General features: G+C 32.2%; 2 protein-coding genes across 3 annotated transcripts; one reads left to right on the top strand and one right to left on the bottom strand.

Annotated features, from left to right (window-relative positions):
- Window positions 1-486: 486 nt before the first annotated feature.
- Window positions 487-11,677, bottom strand: LOC131845514 (negative elongation factor A). The gene is made up of 11 exons (XM_059194584.1): window positions 11,468-11,677; window positions 9,460-9,714; window positions 8,318-8,495; window positions 6,117-6,290; window positions 5,494-5,601; window positions 4,832-4,944; window positions 4,155-4,319; window positions 3,700-3,786; window positions 2,892-3,056; window positions 1,980-2,079; window positions 487-1,114 (listed from the first exon to the last, which is right to left on the bottom strand). The coding sequence occupies exons 1-11, from the start codon at window positions 11,675-11,677 to the stop codon at window positions 849-851; spliced, it is 1,821 nt and encodes a 606-aa protein (XP_059050567.1). The 3' UTR covers window positions 487-848.
- Window positions 11,678-12,399: 722 nt separating this feature from the next.
- On the top strand, window positions 12,400-21,304 carry LOC131845519 (leucine-rich repeat-containing protein 40-like). Of its 2 annotated transcripts, XR_009357638.1 has the most exons (5): window positions 12,400-12,584; window positions 12,673-13,373; window positions 14,022-14,361; window positions 15,381-15,520; window positions 20,636-21,304. XR_009357638.1 is itself a non-coding variant. In XM_059194590.1 (4 exons), the coding sequence occupies exons 1-4, from the start codon at window positions 12,450-12,452 to the stop codon at window positions 15,447-15,449; spliced, it is 1,245 nt and encodes a 414-aa protein (XP_059050573.1). In that variant the 5' UTR covers window positions 12,400-12,449; the 3' UTR covers window positions 15,450-15,648. The 2 variants fall into 2 exon arrangements, 1 of the variants encoding a protein (XP_059050573.1); XM_059194590.1 differs by lacking the exon at window positions 20,636-21,304 and having other exon boundaries at window positions 15,381-15,648.
- The last annotated feature ends 1,847 nt before the right edge of the window (window positions 21,305-23,151 follow it).

Genomic DNA, 23,151 nt, shown 5'->3' with positions numbered 1-23,151 from the left:
TGAAGCGCTACTACTGACCTAATGACATTATTTATAAGTAATATAAAGGAATGTCTTTGTTGTCATTCTGATTATTTATTATTATGTTTGTAACTGCCTCATTCTCTGATTATTTATAACTGCCTTTGACTCAGTTTTCACTATAATCCAGAGAATTTTATCCTAAATGTTTATGTACTTTAAATAACACTAAATAAATAAACGAAATTACACCCTACCTTTATTTGAAGTGTTATTTTACATACTTTTTTTACTTAAATTTCCAAGAGGTTATATTACACAGTGGATAGACACAAAAGGCATTTACATAAACATCGTTTAAGTTCTAACACAATTGAATGCAAAAGGAGTGGAGGTCGTTGCATTTTCGTACTAATAACTGATTATTCTTTATTTATTAAAATTATTTTGAAGTGTCCCAAATTATAAAATAATAATAACCCATTGCCATACGGATCCAAGCTAAGCTCAACAGAAGCTCTTCTGTTATGGGTACTAGTCAACTAGTAGATATGATTAATGTTATTAAAAAGGAGTGTAGTGTGTATAAAATTCTTAAAAATATAATTCTGAACATTTATTTAAAAGAAGAATACGCATGATTTTTGCTCATTATTCTTGTAATGAGTAGAATAAAAAAAATATGCTTATACAAAAACGTGTAAATAAACTTAATAAAGTTTAAGTTTTCATTTAAATAAAAAATATTTCTATTTCTATTATTCTATTTCTCTTCACTATTGACATTCGTCATGTTAGAACTTAAGCGTTGATAAGGCATTTCGTTGGACATACAACAAATCATTCTTCAGCGTTATACTAGAGAAAAACCTAAAATACTAGATACCTTAGCTGACACTCTGGTTGCCTATTGACACAACCGGTTGCTGGTTGTTGGCTGATATCACAGTGGAGCCGGGCGGTATCTTCTGCGGCACCATACCGTCTATGTGTCTGTATTTTTTTAGTCTGGTCCACTGGCCGTTGTTGTAGTTCATTTGGAAGTGCATCTCTGACAGCATGGTTAGGTAGGTGTCGTCAGATTGCAGTACGTTTTCGATGTTCTCCGATAGTTTTATTGTAACGATGTTACCGAGGTTAGGGCATGGGTTATCTGGAAATTTAAATTGGAGTGGTTAATTTTATTAGTACATGTGCTTCTACAGATATTAGATCTATATATTAGATTATTGATAGAACTTGTACCTTCATTCGTTCGTCATTATTTAATGAGTAAGTAATTTAATTAGAAATAAATAAATGTAAATTAAAAATCAATTCAATAAGTAAAATCTTAAAATACTGTAAATTGGCGAAAAGTTCTTGTCAGTTTATTAAGATTACACGTTAAAACGGCTGAAGAAATTAGAATGAAATCTTCACAGAATAGGTTGTTAAACATGTTAACATAATATAGGCTGAGAAAAGGCCTTCAAATTGATTAAATAAGTAGTAGTTTAGTTAATTGTTTAAATCATTAGGCTATATATAATGAATACTATTTTAATAAATAGTTTACTAATAAAACAATCGTATCAGTTTATACAGCTACGAAAAGAGCTGTTCACGAACCATTACGGCATAAATCGTCTTTAACAGACGCATAGGCCATTATATATAGTGTAAAACAATTGATGGCATCGTATAGATAATTTATCTATTATTGTCGTATCATTAACGTCAATAGACGGTATCAAAATATAGTACAAAAGCTATAGAATACTACCAATATTTAAAGTTAAAACGGAGTAAAATATTAAGTATACCGTTACGGCCTTATGGCTGTATACGTACATAAATATATTGTATAGGCAGCGCGCATGCGAAGCTGCGCGCGCAACTTAAATATGTCAACTGTCTTGTCTCATATAAAATTAAATTAGATAAACGTTTGCTTTGTTATTTTATTTAAATATATATAAATATAATCCAGATCAAGCCCATAACTGGTGACCTTTTTATATTTAAATATACTTTACCTCTCGAACCCGCCATGAAGCCAAGTATGAGAGCTTTCTCGGGCCGCGTGACTCGGTTTGCGTTCCGGAACATGTCTTGCGCTTCTAACATTTGTTCACGCTGAAACAAACATAGCATTCACAATTATAACTTGTGACTATCTGAATTAATATACGTTTACATTACATTGTGATTTCTATAAACAGTTAAAGGTTATTTCAGCTTTATCTAGTCCTAAGCTAAGCTGATCTTATGTTATGGATACTAACCTACTGACATATATACTTATTATATTCTTTACATAGTATAGTATAAATTAAAGTTGCTTCCGCTGTCTGTCTATCCTTTAAAGTACGCTACGGATTTTAATGTAGTTTACAACAATATTGAGTGATTTAAGAGAAAGGTTTAAATGTATTATTCATGTACACCCGTGCGAAGCCGGGGCAGGTAGCTAATACATACATAATATACAATACAAACAATCATACCCATATATATATTTTTTTGTACCGTGAGAGAAATCAAACTCACAATCATTGGATGTAAAACGGTAGCAATATATTTACAATAAATAAAAATTTGTTATTTTAGGTTTAAGACCCATAGTGAAAACTCTTAGCTTGGGATTATATGGTGCTGTGTACACTATATTGTGATATTAGTGGAATTATATGGTGCTGTTTACACTATGTTGGGATATTGTTGGAGTTATATGGCACTGTGTACACTATATAGGGATATTGTTGGAATTATATGGCGCTGTGCACACTATATTGGGTTGTTATTGAAATTATATGACACTGTGTTTTCTATATTGGGATATTATTGGATTTATATGGCGCTGTGTACACTATATTGGGATATCATTGGAATTATATCGCGCTGTGTACATTATATTGGAATATGACTGTAACAAAGGTAGTATTTACCGTTAGCGAGAGTCCCCTACGCGGCAGCAGCGGTGCGGGCTGCGGCGCGGCCGCCGGCGCGGGCTGCACCGGCTGCACCGGCTGCACCGGCTGCACGGACTGCACCGGCTGCACGCCTGCGGCTTGTACAGTTTGGTTTTGCTGCACAGGCTGCGATATCTGGACCTGTAATAGATTAATCACATCTTATAAAGTCTCTTCTAGTTGTAGGATTACTCATTTAGGTTTTATCAACCACCTAGAGGTTGTAAGATGAGCGACAAACAGACCGCCAGCTGCTTATGGCCCGTTAAACATATTTATGCGGCCCGCCAAGCATTTCTATAATTCAATTTAATTTTTTCGATTTTCTCCTATGTACATATATATTGTTATAAAATTAATTATATTAAAATGGTAGTACATACTAAACCGAAACACTTGTCGGCAACTAAATATGATGATATGATGTATATTGTATTCTATTCACCATAAGGAGAATGTTAGAGAACTCATATCATATATCATAATAAATCTGATGATATGACGTATAGTGTATTCTATTCACAACAAGGATAATGTTAGACAACTCATATTATGTATCATAATATATCTGATGATATGATATATAGTGTATTATTGTAAGGATAAATGTCGTTAGTAAGTAGTATAGAAGCATTGATTTTAATAATAAACGAGACAGTATACACTCAAATGTCGTACCTATCATTTGCCTAACTAGCACCACTCTTATATTATATTATATTCACTAAGAGGAGAATGTTAGTAGAATCATATCATAGTTGATATGATTCTTCAGTATGCTCACCGTCTGCTGCTGGTGATGCAGTATTGGCTGCTGCACGGTCTGCGCCTGCAGCGGAGGCCGCACCACTGACTGGTTCACCTGACTCACCTGTAACATCATATATATATGTGAAGCAAAAACTTTGTACCTCTTACCAGCGACTTCGAGGCGCGGAAATTAAGTATTTTTATTATTAAACAAAATAATTTAAAAATAAAAGTTTTCTAATTCAATTCTCAAAACATTAGCTGTCTGCGATTAAGAGTTCAATCAAAACGGGTCCATCCCCTTTGAGAGATTAACAAAAACAATAGACAGACAAAAAGTCTTAAAGTTTTTTGTACATATTATATATTTTTTGAGACGCATTTTTTAAAATATCAACTTAATTAATAATTATTAAATAATAATTTTAATGATGATTTTGATTAGTACAGATTTGAATTTTGTTGTATGTAATAGAAAACTATACAAACCGGCTTGATATTCTGTAATAACACAGCCTTCCCGCCCGGCTGCAGGATGACAGCGGATGTGTTGAGGATGTTCTGAGCAGATAACAGCACCGGCTTCCCGCCCGCCTGTCCAGCAATCAATAGCTTCGGCTGCTGCCCAATAACCAGAGGCTTCGCTCCCGTCGTCTGTTAAAAAAAAAATTAAGTACTGTATAATAACAACATAATAATAAACCCTGAACAATTGACGCCGCGCCATCTACTACGAACAATACAATCAATCATAGTTTTGTATACAAATATTTTAATCGTGCGAGGAACCGAACCCACAACTATCAGAAGCCGTATCTGAGGTCGTAAATAATAGTCGCAGACAACAGGTTTTTTAGGGATTCATATTTTTGTATGTATATATATGTAATAATATCCAACCTATCTGTGCTAAGAATCAGATAGTTAGGCACCAGTGGAAAATTATGGAATGAAAATGAAGTCAGGTCAGTGGCTCATTGTGAATTAACCAGGATGGTTTCCAGAGAGGATCCACTCGGAACTCGACCTCCTGCCTATTTAGTACATTGCTAGCAATGGGACTAGTAAATCCTTATGAGTTATAATTTTCTTCCCTCAGAAGTTTAGAAACCAAACTGGCTTCATTCCACATCAAGCCACAGGAATAGGGCGCGTTGGGTCTTCACCTGGTGCACGAGTATGGGGCTGGAGACGACGGGCTGCGGCCGCGGCTCGGGCTCCGGCGCGGGCTCGGCGGCCGGCGGAGACGACTGCGGCACGGACGTCTCCATCGCACTCGCTACAGTACATAACACGGTTATACTATATTGTTTAATAAATATTATTTATGGCCATCTACCATAGAGATCCAGAACATTTCAAAACAAGTTACACTGACTGAAACTGAACGTTCAGGCCATATAATGTAATACAAATAAAATACACATGTACTTATTTAATCATAGCAATGATAGTAAGGGTTTGTCCTATTGAGTGTTTGTTTAAATCATTAAAATAAATAAAAATAGAAATAATTTTTATTCAAATAAACTCAATACAAGCACTTTTGAACGGTCATATATTTTTATTCAACCACTCATTCGAAACGCAGACTCATCACAAGAAGAACAAACGAGGATCTTGTGTGTTGCTCTTTAGAATAAATGTTAATTAAAATAAATAAATACACAACACGACATTTGACTCTGATAGTTTGTTGTAAAACCTTACGCGATCTTTACTACACATTGTATAGAAATAAAAGATAATATCTTTCATACCTGCAAGTATTTGATAAAAGCTAATAGTATAATAGTAAGTAAATAAATTATGATGTATAGATACATACTGGCTGGTTGTTCGTCCTGTTTCGGCGTGGGGAAGGTTCCTTTGGCGAAGTCGGCAGGCGGTGAAGGGGGAGCGGCCGCGGGCGGTTTCTTTGATCCCTCCTCCATTTCTGTAAAATTGTTTATTAATACATATGTATATAAATGCCACAATTCCAGTGAGAATTTTGTCATTATATTAATGGTAGGTTGTTTTAATATAAAATTGTTAGTTGTTACTCACAGCATGAGTTTCTCTGTGTCACAAAGTCTGTTTGTGAAACAAAAGAGTACCTTTCTGGCTTATTGCCGCAACGGAAATTACCATGATTGTGACAACAATGTAATGATCATTGCAATATGCTCAAGTATATCTTTACATATAAAATTCTTTTGTCACAATGCTAGTTACCATACTATCCCGAAACGGTTTGATTGATGTTTATGAAATTTTATATTCATATTCAGTACGTCTGAGATTCGGTTACTATCTATTCTTCATATCCTTAAGTGATAAGGATTGTCCACCCCTAACATTTTATTTTTTATTTTTAATCAAAATTTATTTATTCTTTTTTTTATAATGGGGCTAATATTTAAACTAAGATTTATATTTCTATATGCAGGAGAGTAATGTACGGCATACCGAGCTTCCTTCGCTTCTTGATCTGCGCGTGCGTGGCGGGCTGTTCTGTAATATCTAGCAGCTTGATGCCAGCGCGCGGCGGCGCTCGTAGTGGTAACGGTGGTAACGGTGGCAGAGGCGGCAGTCCTCGACCACTGCGACCCGCCCACCGTGACGGTAGACCCTTTAGTGGTGCTGGTGAACAAGAAATGGACACTAAGTACATGGCTTTTATATAGGACTTAAGTTGGTAGTCAGGTTGTTTACATATGTAGGATTTATGTATAATCATGTACTTCCTTGTTTTTATACACCATTAGTGCATTGGTTATATTGGTCTTTAGCAATTTATTATTTATTTATTTACGCGGTATTATTTATTTAGAAAATAATACACCGCTGCAAAATTGATTATGTTATATGCGCTGTATTATTTATTTAATAAATAATACAGCGCCGCCAAATTGATTATGTTATATGCACTGTATTATATATTTTTTTTTTTTTTTTTTTTTTTTTTTTCTCTCTCTATCTGCGATCAGCCCTTCCGGCTATGATCAGATTTTTTGAAGTTATTGGCTTTTTGAGATGAGGCCCCTCCAGTAAGGTGCCATCTCATTTACTTTCTTTCTTTAGATGTTGGCAAGGCGAGCTCTTTTTAATCTAGATGGACAGTTATTTATATCCAGTAGGTTTGAAGCTAACTGGTTCTTATGGCCGGCTAATCTGTGTTTATATCTTCCACAGGCTTTCTGTATCTCTTCTTTTACAGTTGGAATTTCTAGATGTGTATGTACTTCAATGTTTTTTATGAACCAAGGAGCTCTGGCTATGGTTTTTAATGCCTTGTTTTGGAAGCGCTGAAGAATTTCTATGTTAGAGTGTGAAGCTGATCCCCATAGTTCCATTGCATATGTCCACACTGGTTTTATGATGCTCTTATAGATGAGGAGTTTGTTTTCCAGACTTAATTTAGACTGTCTACCTATCAGCCAGTACATGTCTTTAAGTTTTCTATCAGCTTGGTTTTTTTTTGCTTTTATGTGGTCTCTCCAAGTAAGTCTTCTGTCCAGATGCATTCCGAGATATTTTACCACCGTTTGTTGTGGCAAAATAGTTCCATCTAAGGATACTGGTGTGCAATTTCCTCTTTTCAATGAGAATGTGATATGGACCGACTTTGTGGTGCTCACTTGAATTCTCCACTTATTCAACCATTCTTTAATTCCATTCAGATGCTTCTGAAGCTCTGTAGATGCAATATGTGGGTCTCTATTACATGACAGCACTGCTGTGTCGTCTGCATATGTTGCTGTAACTATACCATTAGTAGTGGGAAGGTCAGCAGTATATATTGTGTACAATACTGGGCCAAGGACAGAACCCTGTGGCACTCCGGCTTTTATTTCAAAATAATCTGATAGGTGATCTTCATACTTAACATGAAATATCCTATGTTGTATATAGGACTTTAAGAGCATATAAATGGTGTTCGGTAATGAGGTTTTTAATTTATAGAACAAGCCTTTGTGCCACACGCGGTCGAATGCCTGTTGTAATGTTATATGATTGATTGCAAAATTGATTATGTTATATGCGCTGTATTATATATTTAATAAATAATACAGCGCTGCAATTGATTATGTTATATGCGTTGTATTATTTATTTAATAAATAATACAGCGCTGCCAAATTGATTATGTTATATGCACTGTATTATATATTTAATAAATAATACAGCGCTGCAATTGATTATGTTATATGCGCTGTATTATTTATTTAATAAATAATACAGCGCTGCCAAATTGATTATGTTATATGCACTGTATTAAATATTTAATAAATAATACAGCGCTGCCAAATTGATTATGTTACATGCACTATATTATTTATTTAGAAAATAATACACTGCTCCCTATTTATTACTAGCTGACTCGCGCAACTTCGTTTAATTTCCCCACGTTTTGCAATATTTTTCGTTGCAGCTCCGCTCCTATTGGTCGTAGCGTAATGTTATATAGCTTAAAGCCTTCCTTGACAAATGGACTATGTAACACAAAAATATTTTTTCATTTTGAACCAGTAGTTCCTCAGGAACTACTGGTTCCTCAGGAACTATTTTGCGCGTTCAAACAAACAAACTCTTCAACTTTATAATAATAGTATAGATGTTATATGCGCTGTATTATTTAGTCAGAATATTACTGTACTTTAAAACTCACTAGTATCAGTCATCTTGCGGGGCATGCCCCTACTCCGAACGGGGACAGTAGGCGCCTGCGCCTTCTTTTGATTGGCTTGTACTTCTGTTGCTTTCGCTAGGAGTTCACTACGAAGAGCTACTGACTTTGGTTTGCGTTTCAATGTGAAATGTTTCACTGGATTTGCCTGTTGGCCTACCTGTAATTTAAATTTAATCATGTTAATGTAATTTCTAATACTTTTTTGTTTTTTAGTTTACTTTAGTAGTAATCTACTAAAGTACTACTATAGTGTGAGTAGTGTAATGTACAATATAAATACAAAAAACTTGATGTTCATATGAGGCTAAAATGTCCTACATGAATAAATTATTTTTATACTTATTGACATAAAATTTCGCATATATGTGGTTTAAGTCCACAATTTCGTGACATTGATTGATTGATGCTAATGCTTGATCAGGGGTTTCATTAAATAAAAACGCCTGGATTGAATTATACCTGAACACTAATTTTTTTACTAGTAGGTAGTGCACAGTAAGCAGGCATATGCAATTGTCAATACAATAGTCTTAGTATTTGGTATAAACAATATGTCACAGTGTCACCATATGACATAATAATTATGAAAATAATACTCCTGCCCAATTCACATAATGTCATCTACCCAAAGTGAGCAGAGCTTGTGTTACTAGACAACTGTTGTAACTAGACATTTTTGTGTTACTAGACATTTTTTTTTGTAAATATATAAATAATATACAAAGAAAAGCTAGACAAACCATCATAATTTACCATCCACAGCTTATTAGTAAATTAGTAATTAACTAATTATTATTAGTAATTACCTTGAATTAGTAAATGGTGGTGTCATATTACATATTATTTATTCAATTCAACAATATAATCTTATACTAATTGCCAACACATTTACATCTTAAAACTATTACACTTATATAACTTGTAAACCAGTGTTCCACAACTTTATTTGTGCCATGCCCTACAATAGCTTTTCTAAAATTCTTATGCAAAAGGAGAGAGAAGGTTGTGTGTCAAGTCCTTTTTTAAACTGCCCCCTTAAAAATCAATTCCACCCTTGGGGTGTGGGCGCTACATTGGGAAACTGTTCTAAACTAATCTGTTAATTATTCAGTTCAACTTACCACAGACACTAAAGCATTCTTATTTAAATATAGGCACTCAAGAGGTAATAATCCTAGGTCTGAATGTTTGGCAAGCGCCCGCCTCAGTTCTCCAATCATGTCACTGAATATTGGGCGAGTCTCGTCAAACTCTGCTATCTCTGTATTGAGAGTTCCCGCCGAGGGAAATGTTTTGAGAACCTCGGCGAGCATCGCCACCCACAAATCAGAGTCGACGGCGGCAACCTCAATAATCTCTTCGAGTTCATTTTTCCACTGGAAATGAGACAAATACCATTAATATTACATACAGACATATAGAGATCTATAAATTGCTAGCTATTTCTATGGTTAATTAATGAATACTGTAACAAATACAAATTACGACTATACAGGCACCCAAACAAAATTGCATACAATACAATACAAAAATGTTTCGCGATTAGAGTAAAGGCCAGATTTTTGACAAAGATAGTCAGACAGGAGGCTGACTTAGAACAAGGTGCTGCTGTATTGGAAACGGCACTCTACCTGTTATTTACTAGACATCACATCTACTTATAGTCCATATGACTAATTGCAAGATTTTTTATTAAAAAAAAAAAAAACTATTACACACCCACACATATATAAAGACTCACTTTGTCTAAAAGAGATTGTTTATTTTCTACAATAATTAAATTAAACTTGATAAAATTTTGTCCAAAGGCAACAAATATACATGTTTCACAATATATCTCTAAACAATTTTGTTTTTTAGAATTACAGTAGAGAGGGAAGGAATGCTGAAAAACACCTACATCATAATTTTATTGTGCAGACACACACCTTTCAATTAATTAATTTATATATGTAAATACCAAATATACTTTAATACAGTCTCCTCAAAAATACGACCCAAAGCTTCATATCCAGCCCCTGGGCTGTATCAATAAGGCCCACAATCACATATATCAACAATGGTAAACAACAATAGTAGTATCTGGTAAACAATCTAAATTTAATATATAGCCCTCTGCACAATGAATTTGACACATCTTTAGTGAAAAGCTATTAATTTGAAATTACAAACCGACACTTTTTTTAAATTTTGTGAATTGGTATAAATATACAATAAATCATAATTATGACTCAGATGTATTATTAAATAGGTATATTAAAATGTAAACAATAATGTAACAATCATAAAATTAAAAACAAAACCATTGGGGACTGTATAAAATTTTTGTGCCATGTTGATTTTAATCTTGATGGACATGACAATTGAGGATAGATGTGTCTGATGGATCATTCAAGAGGCAAATACTATATCAGCTATTATTTGTACAACCACATTTAATATGAAAGAACAAATTTATGAGTTACATTAACATTAAATTATTCAAAATAAGAAATTTAGCGGTTCACTGTCCTTACTGTGTTAATATTTGAAATATGTAGCATCTATGAGTATATTTATTATGGAATTAAACAAATTTCTAAAAGAATGTATACTTAAAACTGATAGGTTTTAATAGAATATGATAATAAAATTGTTATTAATAATTTACACCATAATATGAAAACCTTGAGATACACCATGAATTATAGGTTATAATTACAGCATATGTTTACACAGTGTTAAATGATAGATTTTATTAGAAACTAACGCAGCCGGAAATTTTGTCTATATGTAAATGTATGTATACAAACAATGTTTTGATTTTACATCCATAGGAAGATGCTGAGATACGAGATAAAATTATTGTTATACTAATTTAATAATAAAAACTGGGGACAAAATATGTTACGTAGAATTTACATATTTATTAAAAACAATTGCTTAATACAAAAACCGCGAATTTAATATTTAAAACCATAAATTTGTTGAATTATTATCATGTAAATTGTATGACAACAAATAAAACTATTACTACATACAATATAACAGTACATCTCTGTCTGACCAACTGTATGCTACATCTAAAAGACAGAGACGAAACATACAATACAGTTACGCAAACCATAAAACACCAAAGAGAAAAGTTACCTCTTCAACATTTCTGCGCGGGATATGAAAGAAACTTAGCAATAATTTTAGTTTAACTTGTGTTTGTAAATCTGGAAAACAATCCTTGATATTTTTCAAAACTTCAGCGTTTAATTGTGTACAAATTGAACCACTTGTCCATGAATCGTTCGATGTTCCAAGTTTATTGTGGAGCCACAAAGATGTGTCACTATCCCGAACGTTCGCCATCTTGTAACTATGCTAGTGACGTGAATGACAGGAGAGATTCAATTCAATTGACGTATTTGGCATTCAACGACTAGATCAGTGATCCAATGAGTGACATAAAATTGAGTTCAATTCTGTCGAACAACATGTAATTATCAAGTCATGTTAAAATATTATTTCTCTTATTAATAATACTTCTAGCACTTTCCCAAAGAAGTGTATATCATGCAATACGTACAATATAAAATGGAACTATGGACGCTGTATAAGTAAGACCTTTTTGACAGGATGTTACAAATTCATTTAATGTCTGAATTATTGTTATAAATTTCACGTTGTGTAATTAGTATAAACATTTAAACAAATTTAAAATTTTCACTGTATTTTTGCTTTTCTTAGAAAATACTGTTATAAATTTATAATACAATATATTGCCACAGAGGGCACTATTATATTATAACGGTCTTCAGTCAATCTGTGATGATAACAGGCTGGAAAAAGAACTATGTGTAGTAAACAGCAAATGAATGTAATTATAATTAGTTTACAGAATTTAAGTTAAATTAATATAGAAAAAGTTCCTCAAAAGTTTTTTAAACAAATTATTGTGAATATTGTTCTAATGGAATGATTGAACCATTAAATAGCCGGTATATTTATTTCATGTTTGTAATAACATGGTGGCGACATCTAGAGGCTCTACGTGTGTCCTAGCTTACATATACGCGCCATTTTCAAATATTTTAAAATAAATGATATATGCTTTATTGATTAAATATTATTCGTAGCAACAATGTCTGAATCAACATCCTCTTCTTTTAATCCACCACCTAATGTATATGACGAGGAATTAAATAAAGAGACAACATTGAATTTGTCATTATCTAATTTGGATTGTATACCTACAATAAAAAATAATGTACTAAATGTAAGTATTTCGAGTAGGTAATTTACTTATTTTGACTACATTTATTCTTTTGTAGTAATGAATGTAATAGCTTACCTATTCTTTTAAGGTGTTATATCTCCAAAATAACAAAATAACCATAATACCCGATGACTTCTTTCCATCTCTACCCAATCTTATGTATTTAGATTTCCGGGACAATCAATTGACAGACATTCCCAAAACTATACAAAACCATCAATATCTCACCCACTTGCTGTTACAAAACAATAAACTGGCGGTATTGCCTCATGAACTGGGTACCGTAAACCTGAAAGTACTACAATTGAAAGGTAACCCAATAATGTACCCACCGAGGGATATATTAAATGCTGGAATTTCCAAGATTCTTAAATTTTTATACGACAAACACGTAGACAATATGTTTGCGCAATCATATATAGGATCCGAGGATACATTAAGCAGCGTGAATTTAACAGAAAATAGTCAAGGAGTTCTAAGCTACAACTCTGTTATACATGGAGACAAATTAAAAGAGAAAACACTATTAATAAAATTAAACGAGAAAGACTGCGATGACTCGGATGACGACTGCTACGGTAAAATAAAGGGGAAGTGTCCGAAATTGGCGAAAAGTCGATTTAAGACTTTACCGTCGTATTGTCAAAGTTCAAAATACGTTAGTCCACCGCGTGTTAGCAGTAAGGTTGAGCAGGATCAGAGAATGAAGCGGAATTACTTGAAAGATCTGGCTTTAAAGAAGTATAAGGATTTACTTGAACGCAGAGAGAAGATACTGCAGGATAGAAGGTAGTATGTTTCCGAAATTAATACAAACATAAAAATAATCTATCTATACATATACATAAAATTGGAGTGTCTGTTTGTAATATTGAAATAACCGTTTTTTATAACATGCATATGAATATAAATATGGTACCAACATAAACGAAAATAACATTTTTTACAATTTTTGTCTGTCTGTCTGTTTATTCCGGCTAATCTCTGAAATGAAATCGCGGGCGAAGTCGCAGGAACAGCTAGTAGTAATAATATAGTACCTATACCTTTATGATTGTCAACGTCGCCGTGTCGTTATGAAATAAATTTGTAATATATATCGGCCAGATTCAAATTTACGATATGTTTAGTTTCTATCTTGAAGTTTTTATGCTTATATTTCAGCCAATTTACATATCTTCTTAAATTATAGTAAAGTGTTATTCTGATGTATAATATTACTGTAAAGTTTCGAAACAGATGTTGTTTTGAGGTATCACCTACATTACTGTTAGGTTTCGTCAACATCCGTTCAGTAGTTTTTGCGTAAAAGAGTAACAAACATCCATCCATCCAACCATCTATACTTACAAACTTTCACTTTTATAATATTAGCACAGATAAGATAATATTATATTAGTAAGATTAGTAAGGAGTATAATATTTTTTAATTTCTAGAAACGTTGAACTTCTACGCAACTGGCGTAAAGAATACAGAATCCGTCAGCAATCTGTTGATGGGACATACAAACTGGAAGCAAAGAACTACCCCTACGACACCAACCCTGACTACATGGTTCTCCTTAATAGGGAGGACATAGAGAAGGATCTCCCAAATAAATATAGACAGAAATTGATAAGGAAATCCAAACCAACTGTACCGAGGAAGAGTAATAATGACGTGCACTTGGCTATGAAGATAAAACAGCTGTTTGCTAATTTGGAAGCCATCGATTTGAACAGAGAGGAAATGACTCCAAGAACTGAACAGAAAGCGTTGCTGACCGAAATACAAAAGGTAAGAATAGAGAATGGTAGAGAATGCCATATGGCATAATGTTCGCCTTTTGCACACGTTATTATGCATTAAGAATAAAAAAAAAAATAGAAAGACCAAGCAGAGACTTTGTAGAAAGTCTTCGTTGGTAACTCTTATTATAGTTTAGCATATTGTGTAAGAAATAATAAAAAAATGCGTACCGCCCAGAGGGACTTTGTAGTACGTCAGCATGGGTAATTCTGTTACATCCACGTTTAGCAGTTAATTTAACCAGTTGAGTTATATTGAAGTGCGAAGTAAGTTAGAGAGGACGGAATACAAACATTCGATACAACATATCAGTCTGGGTAATTTCTATATTATATAATAATATGTATTTACAAAAAAATGCATGTATTTAAAACTGTTGCCCTGAATCCATAACACAAGCTCTGCTTAGCTCTAAAGGGCGCTGTGTGAATAGTTCTAAGATATTATACTGGTAGTGGTATATACCTGCATATCAGCTCCCAAATGAGAAACTGAGCTTACTGTCTTCTTGTGTATGGGACTAGATGGCGCTGTGTGGCGATGTGCATTGGTTAGTTTAGTTACTATTAATTATTATTTGTAATGTTATTTATCTTGAGGATATTTTCTTAATCATAGAAAATATTGCGATCGGCTCACCAAGCCTATAGCAGATTTGTTGAGGCAATCTGTTGGCAGAGAACTGTCCAGTGAAGAAATCGTCTTGTTTAACATTTCTTGTCTTTTCTCATCGGTGAATAAAATCATATGAATGACTCGCTGACCTGCGCAACTTTGTCTGCATTACACTTGCATTTATCGTTATATTGTGCCCAATTTACATAATAATTCTTGCCTATATGTTATTCCGATATATATGCTATATCACTGTAGTTTCATCAAAATCCTTTTAGTAGTTTTTGTGTGAAAGAGTAACAAACTACGAGGATGTAAGGATATTTGTATGCGCCCCTATACAATCTCTATATACTCGATCGAGGATAATCTGATGTAAATATTTTTTGCAGATATCAGAGATAAAACAGAAACTAATGGAGCTTTCCACATCGAATGTTAAGTCTGTAACAGTTGATTAAGAAAGAGCAGCACTACTTATGAGGCGCAGGCGAGAAGCAGCAGAGTAATCTCCCATATTATACTTTATTCTGTAGGTACTAAATTTCTTTTTTGAGTAATTCGGTAGGCCTTTCCTACTAACAACTTTTGGATAGCAAATTTATACTAAGCTTTCTTTTGTTAGAATACGGTCTAAATATTAACACGTTAAAGACCGCATGTTCACCGCAATGAAATTAAATTTACACGTTAAGACTAGCGTGTGATCACCCGTGGGCACTTTAATTGAAATAAATCTAGGGGTTAAATAATGTCTACCACAAATTATCATATTAAAAAAAAACGTAATTAACAAAAAAAAAAATGATCCCTACGTGGATATACGATTTTTTAATGCGGTCTTCAACGTATTAAACACAGTTACATAAATAAAAAAAATTAATATTTCTTTAATGTTTTATTGATTTATCATCGCGACGGCCGGCACCATAAATTATTTTTATAAATATAACAAATAATATCCGTTAATAAACTCGCGACGGTTACATAATAACGCAAATAATATAATTGTATCTTAAATCTAATCTCTTACAAATACTATGGATTGCAGTGAAAATAAATAGGTACAACCACAAAACACAACTATGATGCTGGATTTACACACTTGCCACAGCAACTAGCACAATATTGCAGACGTTTTTCAAAGTTTATGTTAAACTATACTATGAGTGTAGGTACGTGTTTTCGTAAAAAATATATTTTGTTTATTTATTTATTAAAACTTTAATACACAAATAAACAATTGAAGTTGTACATGGCGGTCTTAATACCCAGAGGTATAAAAAATATATAAGCCACAATCACCTTATGGCATTGTCACACTGTCACATTCAGTGTCTTAAAAGCGTTTGTAGTGCTTTGGGGTCTATAAAAAGTGGCAAACGTGTAACTCGGCATTTATTTGTATACATTGAAATTTAAATTACGAATTCTATTTTTGAATAAGTGATAATTTGGTAGCGATAGCAAAATAGGCATTTATTTCTATACTTTGAAATTCTATATTTGAATAAGTGACAATTTGGTAGCGATAGTAAAAAGGCAATGTTACTCAATAAACTATTATTTTCACATATCAACTGTTGACTGCTAAAAATGATTTGTAATTAGCGTACATTCTTTTACAAGAATTCTAACTAAATGAATCATGTATAAGGAAAAAAAACTATTCAAATTGTTGTTTATAAAGACATCAAGCTCAAATATAATTATTTTTGCTTCTACTGCATCTTATTCTTTCAAACTAATTGCTTAACTTGTACAATTATGACAAGACACACTTACATGTTTTATTTTAGTTATAAACGAATCAAAATAAAGAAATTTCATTAAACCTATACAGTGTTAATTTTAGATACCAATACAATGAAATTGTTTTCAAGAAATCTAGCTACCGGACGTTAAATCACTTTCTCCCGTTTTCCGTCTCGCTGTCACTCCTAGACAAGAATACAAATATTCGAATACTCTTCTTTAACAAAACTTTCCGATTAATGGAACCTAGAATAAAATACCGTTAAATAAATTACCGTTGTTACAAAAGCATTGAAATAGCTAGTACTTATAAATAACATAAACACGGTAAATAGCCCGTTTAAACTAAAATAATGTTTGTAATTATAGAATAAATATAATTAAAAACAATACAATACTGTTTAAGATTTGTTTATAAGAAATATTAAATTTTCTCATTTTTCTGTATTTCCATACAGCAATGCATATAATTAAATACATTGACAATTTGGGTTGGCCCTAAAGTAATGTGATTAAATAGATTTCACAGACCTATGGACCTGAAAAAATAAACCATTGTAATATCTATACATACAATTAGGAAAATGAGATCCTATCACACTTTATTTCTTTTCATTAAACTATGTTAAGAACCCGTGATAATTCCTAATTGTACGTATAAATAATGAACGCGTCAAATTTAAAACATTTTTTTTTCTCTTCTTTTGGCTCCGGCGTCGTGTTGCCATTAGCCATATTTAAAACATTTAAATATAATTTTAAATGTTTATACATCTCATTTACAACAACAACTGCTTGGTATAGTATAAAAGATTAAAATATTATTACAACTTTAGATTTGCTCATCTTATAGACATCTTATACACTGGATATAACGATAATGATCTACAATTTTCAATCGATCAAAATTACCAGAGATATTGTATGAAATTTGCGTGGGTACCTCAGTCTCTCCCATTTCCTGTAGCCTCAAGGCAACTTCTTTGTAAACTGTGTTTCGTTTAAAGATGAGATAAGGTGGTACTAGTAGAGAATGACATATGGCATTAAGCTCGCCTCTTGTACACTCTTTATAGTGCAATAAAGAATAAGGCAGTAAAATTCCAATATGATATCGTGTCATCTTGGAATACATGAGTGGTATGAACTTCACATTACGAAGTCCGTGGTGCTTTATGTATAAGCGATAGCTACCATTTACCATCAGGTGGACCGTCTTGTTTGCCTTTCTAAATGACCTTAAAAAATATGCGTTTCTATCGACTAAAATTACTAGAGCCTACAGCTGTGAATAAATGTTTCAAACCACAGTTCTAGAGACAGAACAAAAACCTACTTCTTTGTTTTGTGGCTCTAGTCCTATATGTAATATCATTTCGTTACAACCAATGTTTTTATCAAATATTTGATCAAGAATGTACCAGCGATCAATATATTACATTATCACAATATACATGTACAATCCATCTCACGTTACTCAGTCTTTACCAATTCTTGACTAGGCGTCATCCAAACCTTATATTACAATAAACATTATTCTACCAACATTTATGATGTTAACATACTTGTGTGTTTTACGCTTTACGTCTCATAAAGTACAACCACATACGTATTCGTTTTATTGGACATGAAGCAAATTCTAGTCTTTACCAATTTACATTTTGTTATAATGTTACCTGTTGATAAGTATTTTTTACTATAAAAATATGACATTAATTTGTAATATATACATACAGAAATAGAGATAGAAACAATCTTTATTCAAATAAACTTAATGTAAGCACTTTTGAATACACTTATTTCTTTGATTCTACCACTCATTCGGAACGCAGACTTATCACAAGAAGAATGAGCAAGAAACTTGCGTGTTGCTCTTTTAAATAAATGTTGTTTAGTATATGTATGTATATATATATACTTGGTAGACACGTAAAACACCAACTCAGGGACTACAGCTAAGCTATACGTATGGAGTATAAATAAATCTCTATAAAATAAATATTACTACATTTGTTTAATTATAATTGTGCGTGTAAAAAATAGGAAACATTTACTATAATAAAATTAAACTAAATTAATATTCTGAATCATCAGTTATTATTCAGTTTAGTTTTTAATGTACCAAATGATTTATTTATCATGTAGAAAAAATATGGCAGAAATAGCTGCTTACAGCTCCATAGATATTAAAATGTTTATTTTTAATTCTTTTATATATTTGGCTGAGTGTTTATTCATTATTTTAAAAGTTCTTAATTTTTTATAAATAAATAAATGTTAATTGTAATCTAACCTAATCATGAAACGGTTAAAGGAAGATATTAGAATTATTATTTCTGGTGCGACTCGTAATTCAAAAATTATCAATAATCCCGAGTTATTTTGATGAAGTAAAAAGAAAATATAAATATAGTAACCCTACTCGCTATAACAGAAACATTCTTAAGTTTACGTGTATAGCACCGCGTCCGTTATGTACAGCACACTTGCATGACATGGAGGCGGAACTTTTTATAGTATTTTCAAAGAAAATTTATATCTTTTCGTATTCATTATAAATCTGGTTCTACTTATTATAGCGAATACGTTCTAACATTTTTCGAACGTCAAAAGAATCATCGGGTACATCTTACCTTAATAAACTGTATATAAGTAACTAAAGAAGCAGATATCAATGCAATATACATTGTATAGTCATATTTATTGTAATATTAAATATTTATAGCATATTGACATTTATAATACCTTAGGAATAATTATTTATCATTAATGTGTTTATATACAGTGATATGGATATCAGATCAAGTGTTTCCAATACAATTATTTTGAGATAAACACGTTCTGCTAGTTTTATTATATTATTATAATGTACATAAACTTTTAATAGTTATAATCTCAAAACAACTGAATGGAATTCATCTAAAAAGTCCACTTAGAGGAAATGTTATCCAAACCAACGGGTCCACATTAAAAAAGGGGAATTAATAACTATTTATTACTTACTGGAAGAAATCATTTTAAGTTTTAATAGGAAGGATTTTATTGACATACCAATCTAATTGAAATCAAAACAAAATCCTGTTTATAAATTTTAAATGCACTGTTTGATTAAAACGATTTAAAATAAAATATTATTTATAGTAATTAAATTCTTCTACATTATAAATGCTTATGTTGCTTGCTTGCACAGGAGGTAAAAATATTCAGAGTGAAATCTTTTCGGCCAGTGCTCATCCTGGAAAGCTATGTGTAGAAACATGATAATTGTATAATACTGTCAATATTATCGTTAAGACTTACGAGTTAGATTATTGTTCATTTAAAGAGATTGTTTGCTTTTTGATTATCGAAAATAGTTAATCCAAGCTCTTAGGAAACAAAAGGAATTCAGAGGTGTTTTTATAACGTGTTTTTATGCAGAGCATTGAAATTGAAGTAATATTAGAATGGATAAAATATGTCTATTTTAAACATAAACACCTTGCAGTTATTAAAACAAATGTTACTTGCAGTGTTCATAGTTTTGTTAGAATAATACAACTTTCCAGCTTGAGGTAGTGCTCAAGTTTCCACTCTGTATATAATTTATGGTGACTTATATCGGGCAATAAAAATCAGAAATCTTAAATAAACCTTTTAAAAACTTGTGAACCCTTTAGATACCAACGACGAATCTATACAGAAATGTTGAATTTCAACAATTACTAACTTACAGTCTATCTTAATATCATACAATGTTTCCATCTAATCTGAATTAATAAGTAATGGCAGTATTTCGTATAATAGCTGCCTATTTCTGTAGAACCAACTGGCCCCCTTTTAATAACTTTAGAGCTTACACGTGGTCAGTGCAAATCCTTATCTAATTGTATTTTTAATACACTGCCTACAGGTTACATACGAGAACATTCAAGAATATGCTAGATTTGAGCAAGTAAGAATCTATCGACAAGTGATTGCATACATGCTAACGTTGCGTGTAACAAAATATAATGACGCAATATTGGTTCAGAAATACCGCATTTAGGTAAAAATATTGTATCTACTTTGTACCACTGACCTTTGAATAGTTGGAGAGAGGAGGGATATTCAAAAAGAGAACCTCTAAATCCTATGTAATCTAAAATGATACACAACAGTCCAGGTGAGAGCGTTAAATGCGGATATTAGAGTCCAAATTACATTACTATTTGTCTAAATTCGAAAATATGAGTTCGTTTTCCTTCTAGTTTCCTTTAATGTATTATTCCTATTCTTTGTCCATAATTTGGACATATATTTAGGTACTGTGATGAGTGATAAAATTGCTGATGTAAGTGTGATGACATATTCGTGATATTGTGAAGTGCTATCACATTATCAGCATTCCCTGATACAGGGTACCGTATTGGTTATATGTATTACAATAATTAAGGAATTTCGTGTATCCAATTCTATAATTAAATAGTTTAAAAATATATTCCACACACCAAAATTACTTCACTGCATTAAATAAGTCTTCATTTAAGTACTAAGAAAGTTCATAGATTCCATATAGAATCTACAAAACTATATTGTGACCGAAGTGATGACTGTTTTTACAAATATCTTTATTGTAGCTCATATATCGTGTAAAGTTGTTATGAAAATATATTGTAAAGTATCTCATGTCTTAATCCTAGAGCATACAAAATTACTTGTTTTTTAAGGGCCTGTTTACACGATAGAGTATACTTGCATTTAGTAAGTATATTTTTCTTATCAACGAATGAATGACATCAGGGGACATGAAATTCCATAATTGTTGTAATGTAAACACCAAACGCTTATTACAATTGATTTGATATAAATCAAATCAACACAAAAATAATTCATGTAGGACATTTTAACTGCTTGCGGATGTTTTTGTATTCATTTGTTCCTACTGTCCTGTTCAGTATACAGATTCATTTGGAAAGAACTGGCAAGAAACTCAACTGTTATTTTTAAAAGCTAGTTTATTTACATAGTACACTTATGTAGGCATAGGTGTCTATGTCTAACATTAAATGAAAATCCCGTACATGAACAACTATTGCTATAATTATTTAGATGCACATAATAATGATGATGTTCACAGCTCATCATTATTATGTGTTGTAATAAATTTGATTATGTTCTGTTATATTCAAATACTATATACCCTGTACAAAGGAAATCAAATAATTTGACAGCAACCTTCATATTGAGATGGTATAAGTGGTAAATAATATCCTATACATACAACTGTATTTTACTTTATAGACTGTATCTATTACTTTATAGACTACATATTAACTGTATTTACTGTTTATTGCTATATTTTTTACATATTATTGCATATATATATTGAGGAAAAAAAAATCTATATATTTATATCAGTTATCTATTACCCATAACACAAATCTTAATCTGGGTCTAGATGGCGCTGTGTAAATTGTCCTGAGATTATTATTATTGCAGATATTTATGTATAATAGTGTATCAACATTTCCAAAAATATCAACTGGGATCCTAAACAAAAAATCAGATAAGGTGGTTGATAAAAAAACGAGCATAATCTATGAACCTTATAGAAATATACCCATTGTACTCTGCATATTTTAAAATCTCTCTCAGTGGTCATCTGTATGGGAGATATTCTTGTTCCTATGCTTAGATAAGATGGTTAAAAAAATAACGAGCATCATCTAAGAACTTTTTAGAAATGTTCCCATTGTACTCTGCATATTGAAATTTTCTCTCTCAAATTACCGACTAGAATAAACGTTTCAAACAGGTTACCTTCAGAACACGATTGCGTCGAAATCAAATTAAAATATGTCGAATGATTCTTTAGTGTATGTTACAAATCTATTTAAATAGAAATGTCACAGAAATATAAGTAAAACGCTTACCACGGCTTTGTGCAATTATTACCACTCATTTTTATCTCCAGAATATTGTAATAGGTTAGAGGAGGAGAATACGAATATAGCGGCATGTAAGAAGGAAAACACGAAAAAACTCTATTCTTTTTTTAAACATAAAAATAAAAAGTTCATTTATTTAAGCTGCTGATATACAGTCGTCCATTTGTTAGATTGCTCCCAAATGCGACTACCATTTTCTTGGACTTCGATTAGCGCATCTCTTAAAAAGGTGGATTATAGGAACGAAATACATCCCTAGGAGCTTTATACGGCATAGGTTCCAAGCATACGGGATCCTAATAGATAGTATTTATGATAAAACAAATCTATTCCACACTATTTCAATTTGATCACGATTCTATAGTCTAAAGTCATACTGCAGATTACACGATTTGCATACCAAATGTTCACTTGTTTTACCTCTGCTTCCGCGTGTGTTTCCTTGTGGCGGGTCGCGCGGGTCCCGCAGGCCCCGCCGGGCGCGGCGGCCGCAGCGGGG

The sequence above is a fragment of the Achroia grisella genome, unplaced genomic scaffold (genome assembly GCF_030625045.1).
Source record: "Achroia grisella isolate CSIRO2021 unplaced genomic scaffold, CSIRO_AGI_Agris_v1 utg474, whole genome shotgun sequence".
In the NCBI taxonomy this organism is placed as follows: Eukaryota; Metazoa; Arthropoda; class Insecta; order Lepidoptera; family Pyralidae; genus Achroia; species Achroia grisella.
This window is presented reverse-complemented; position numbering and strand designations above follow the sequence as displayed.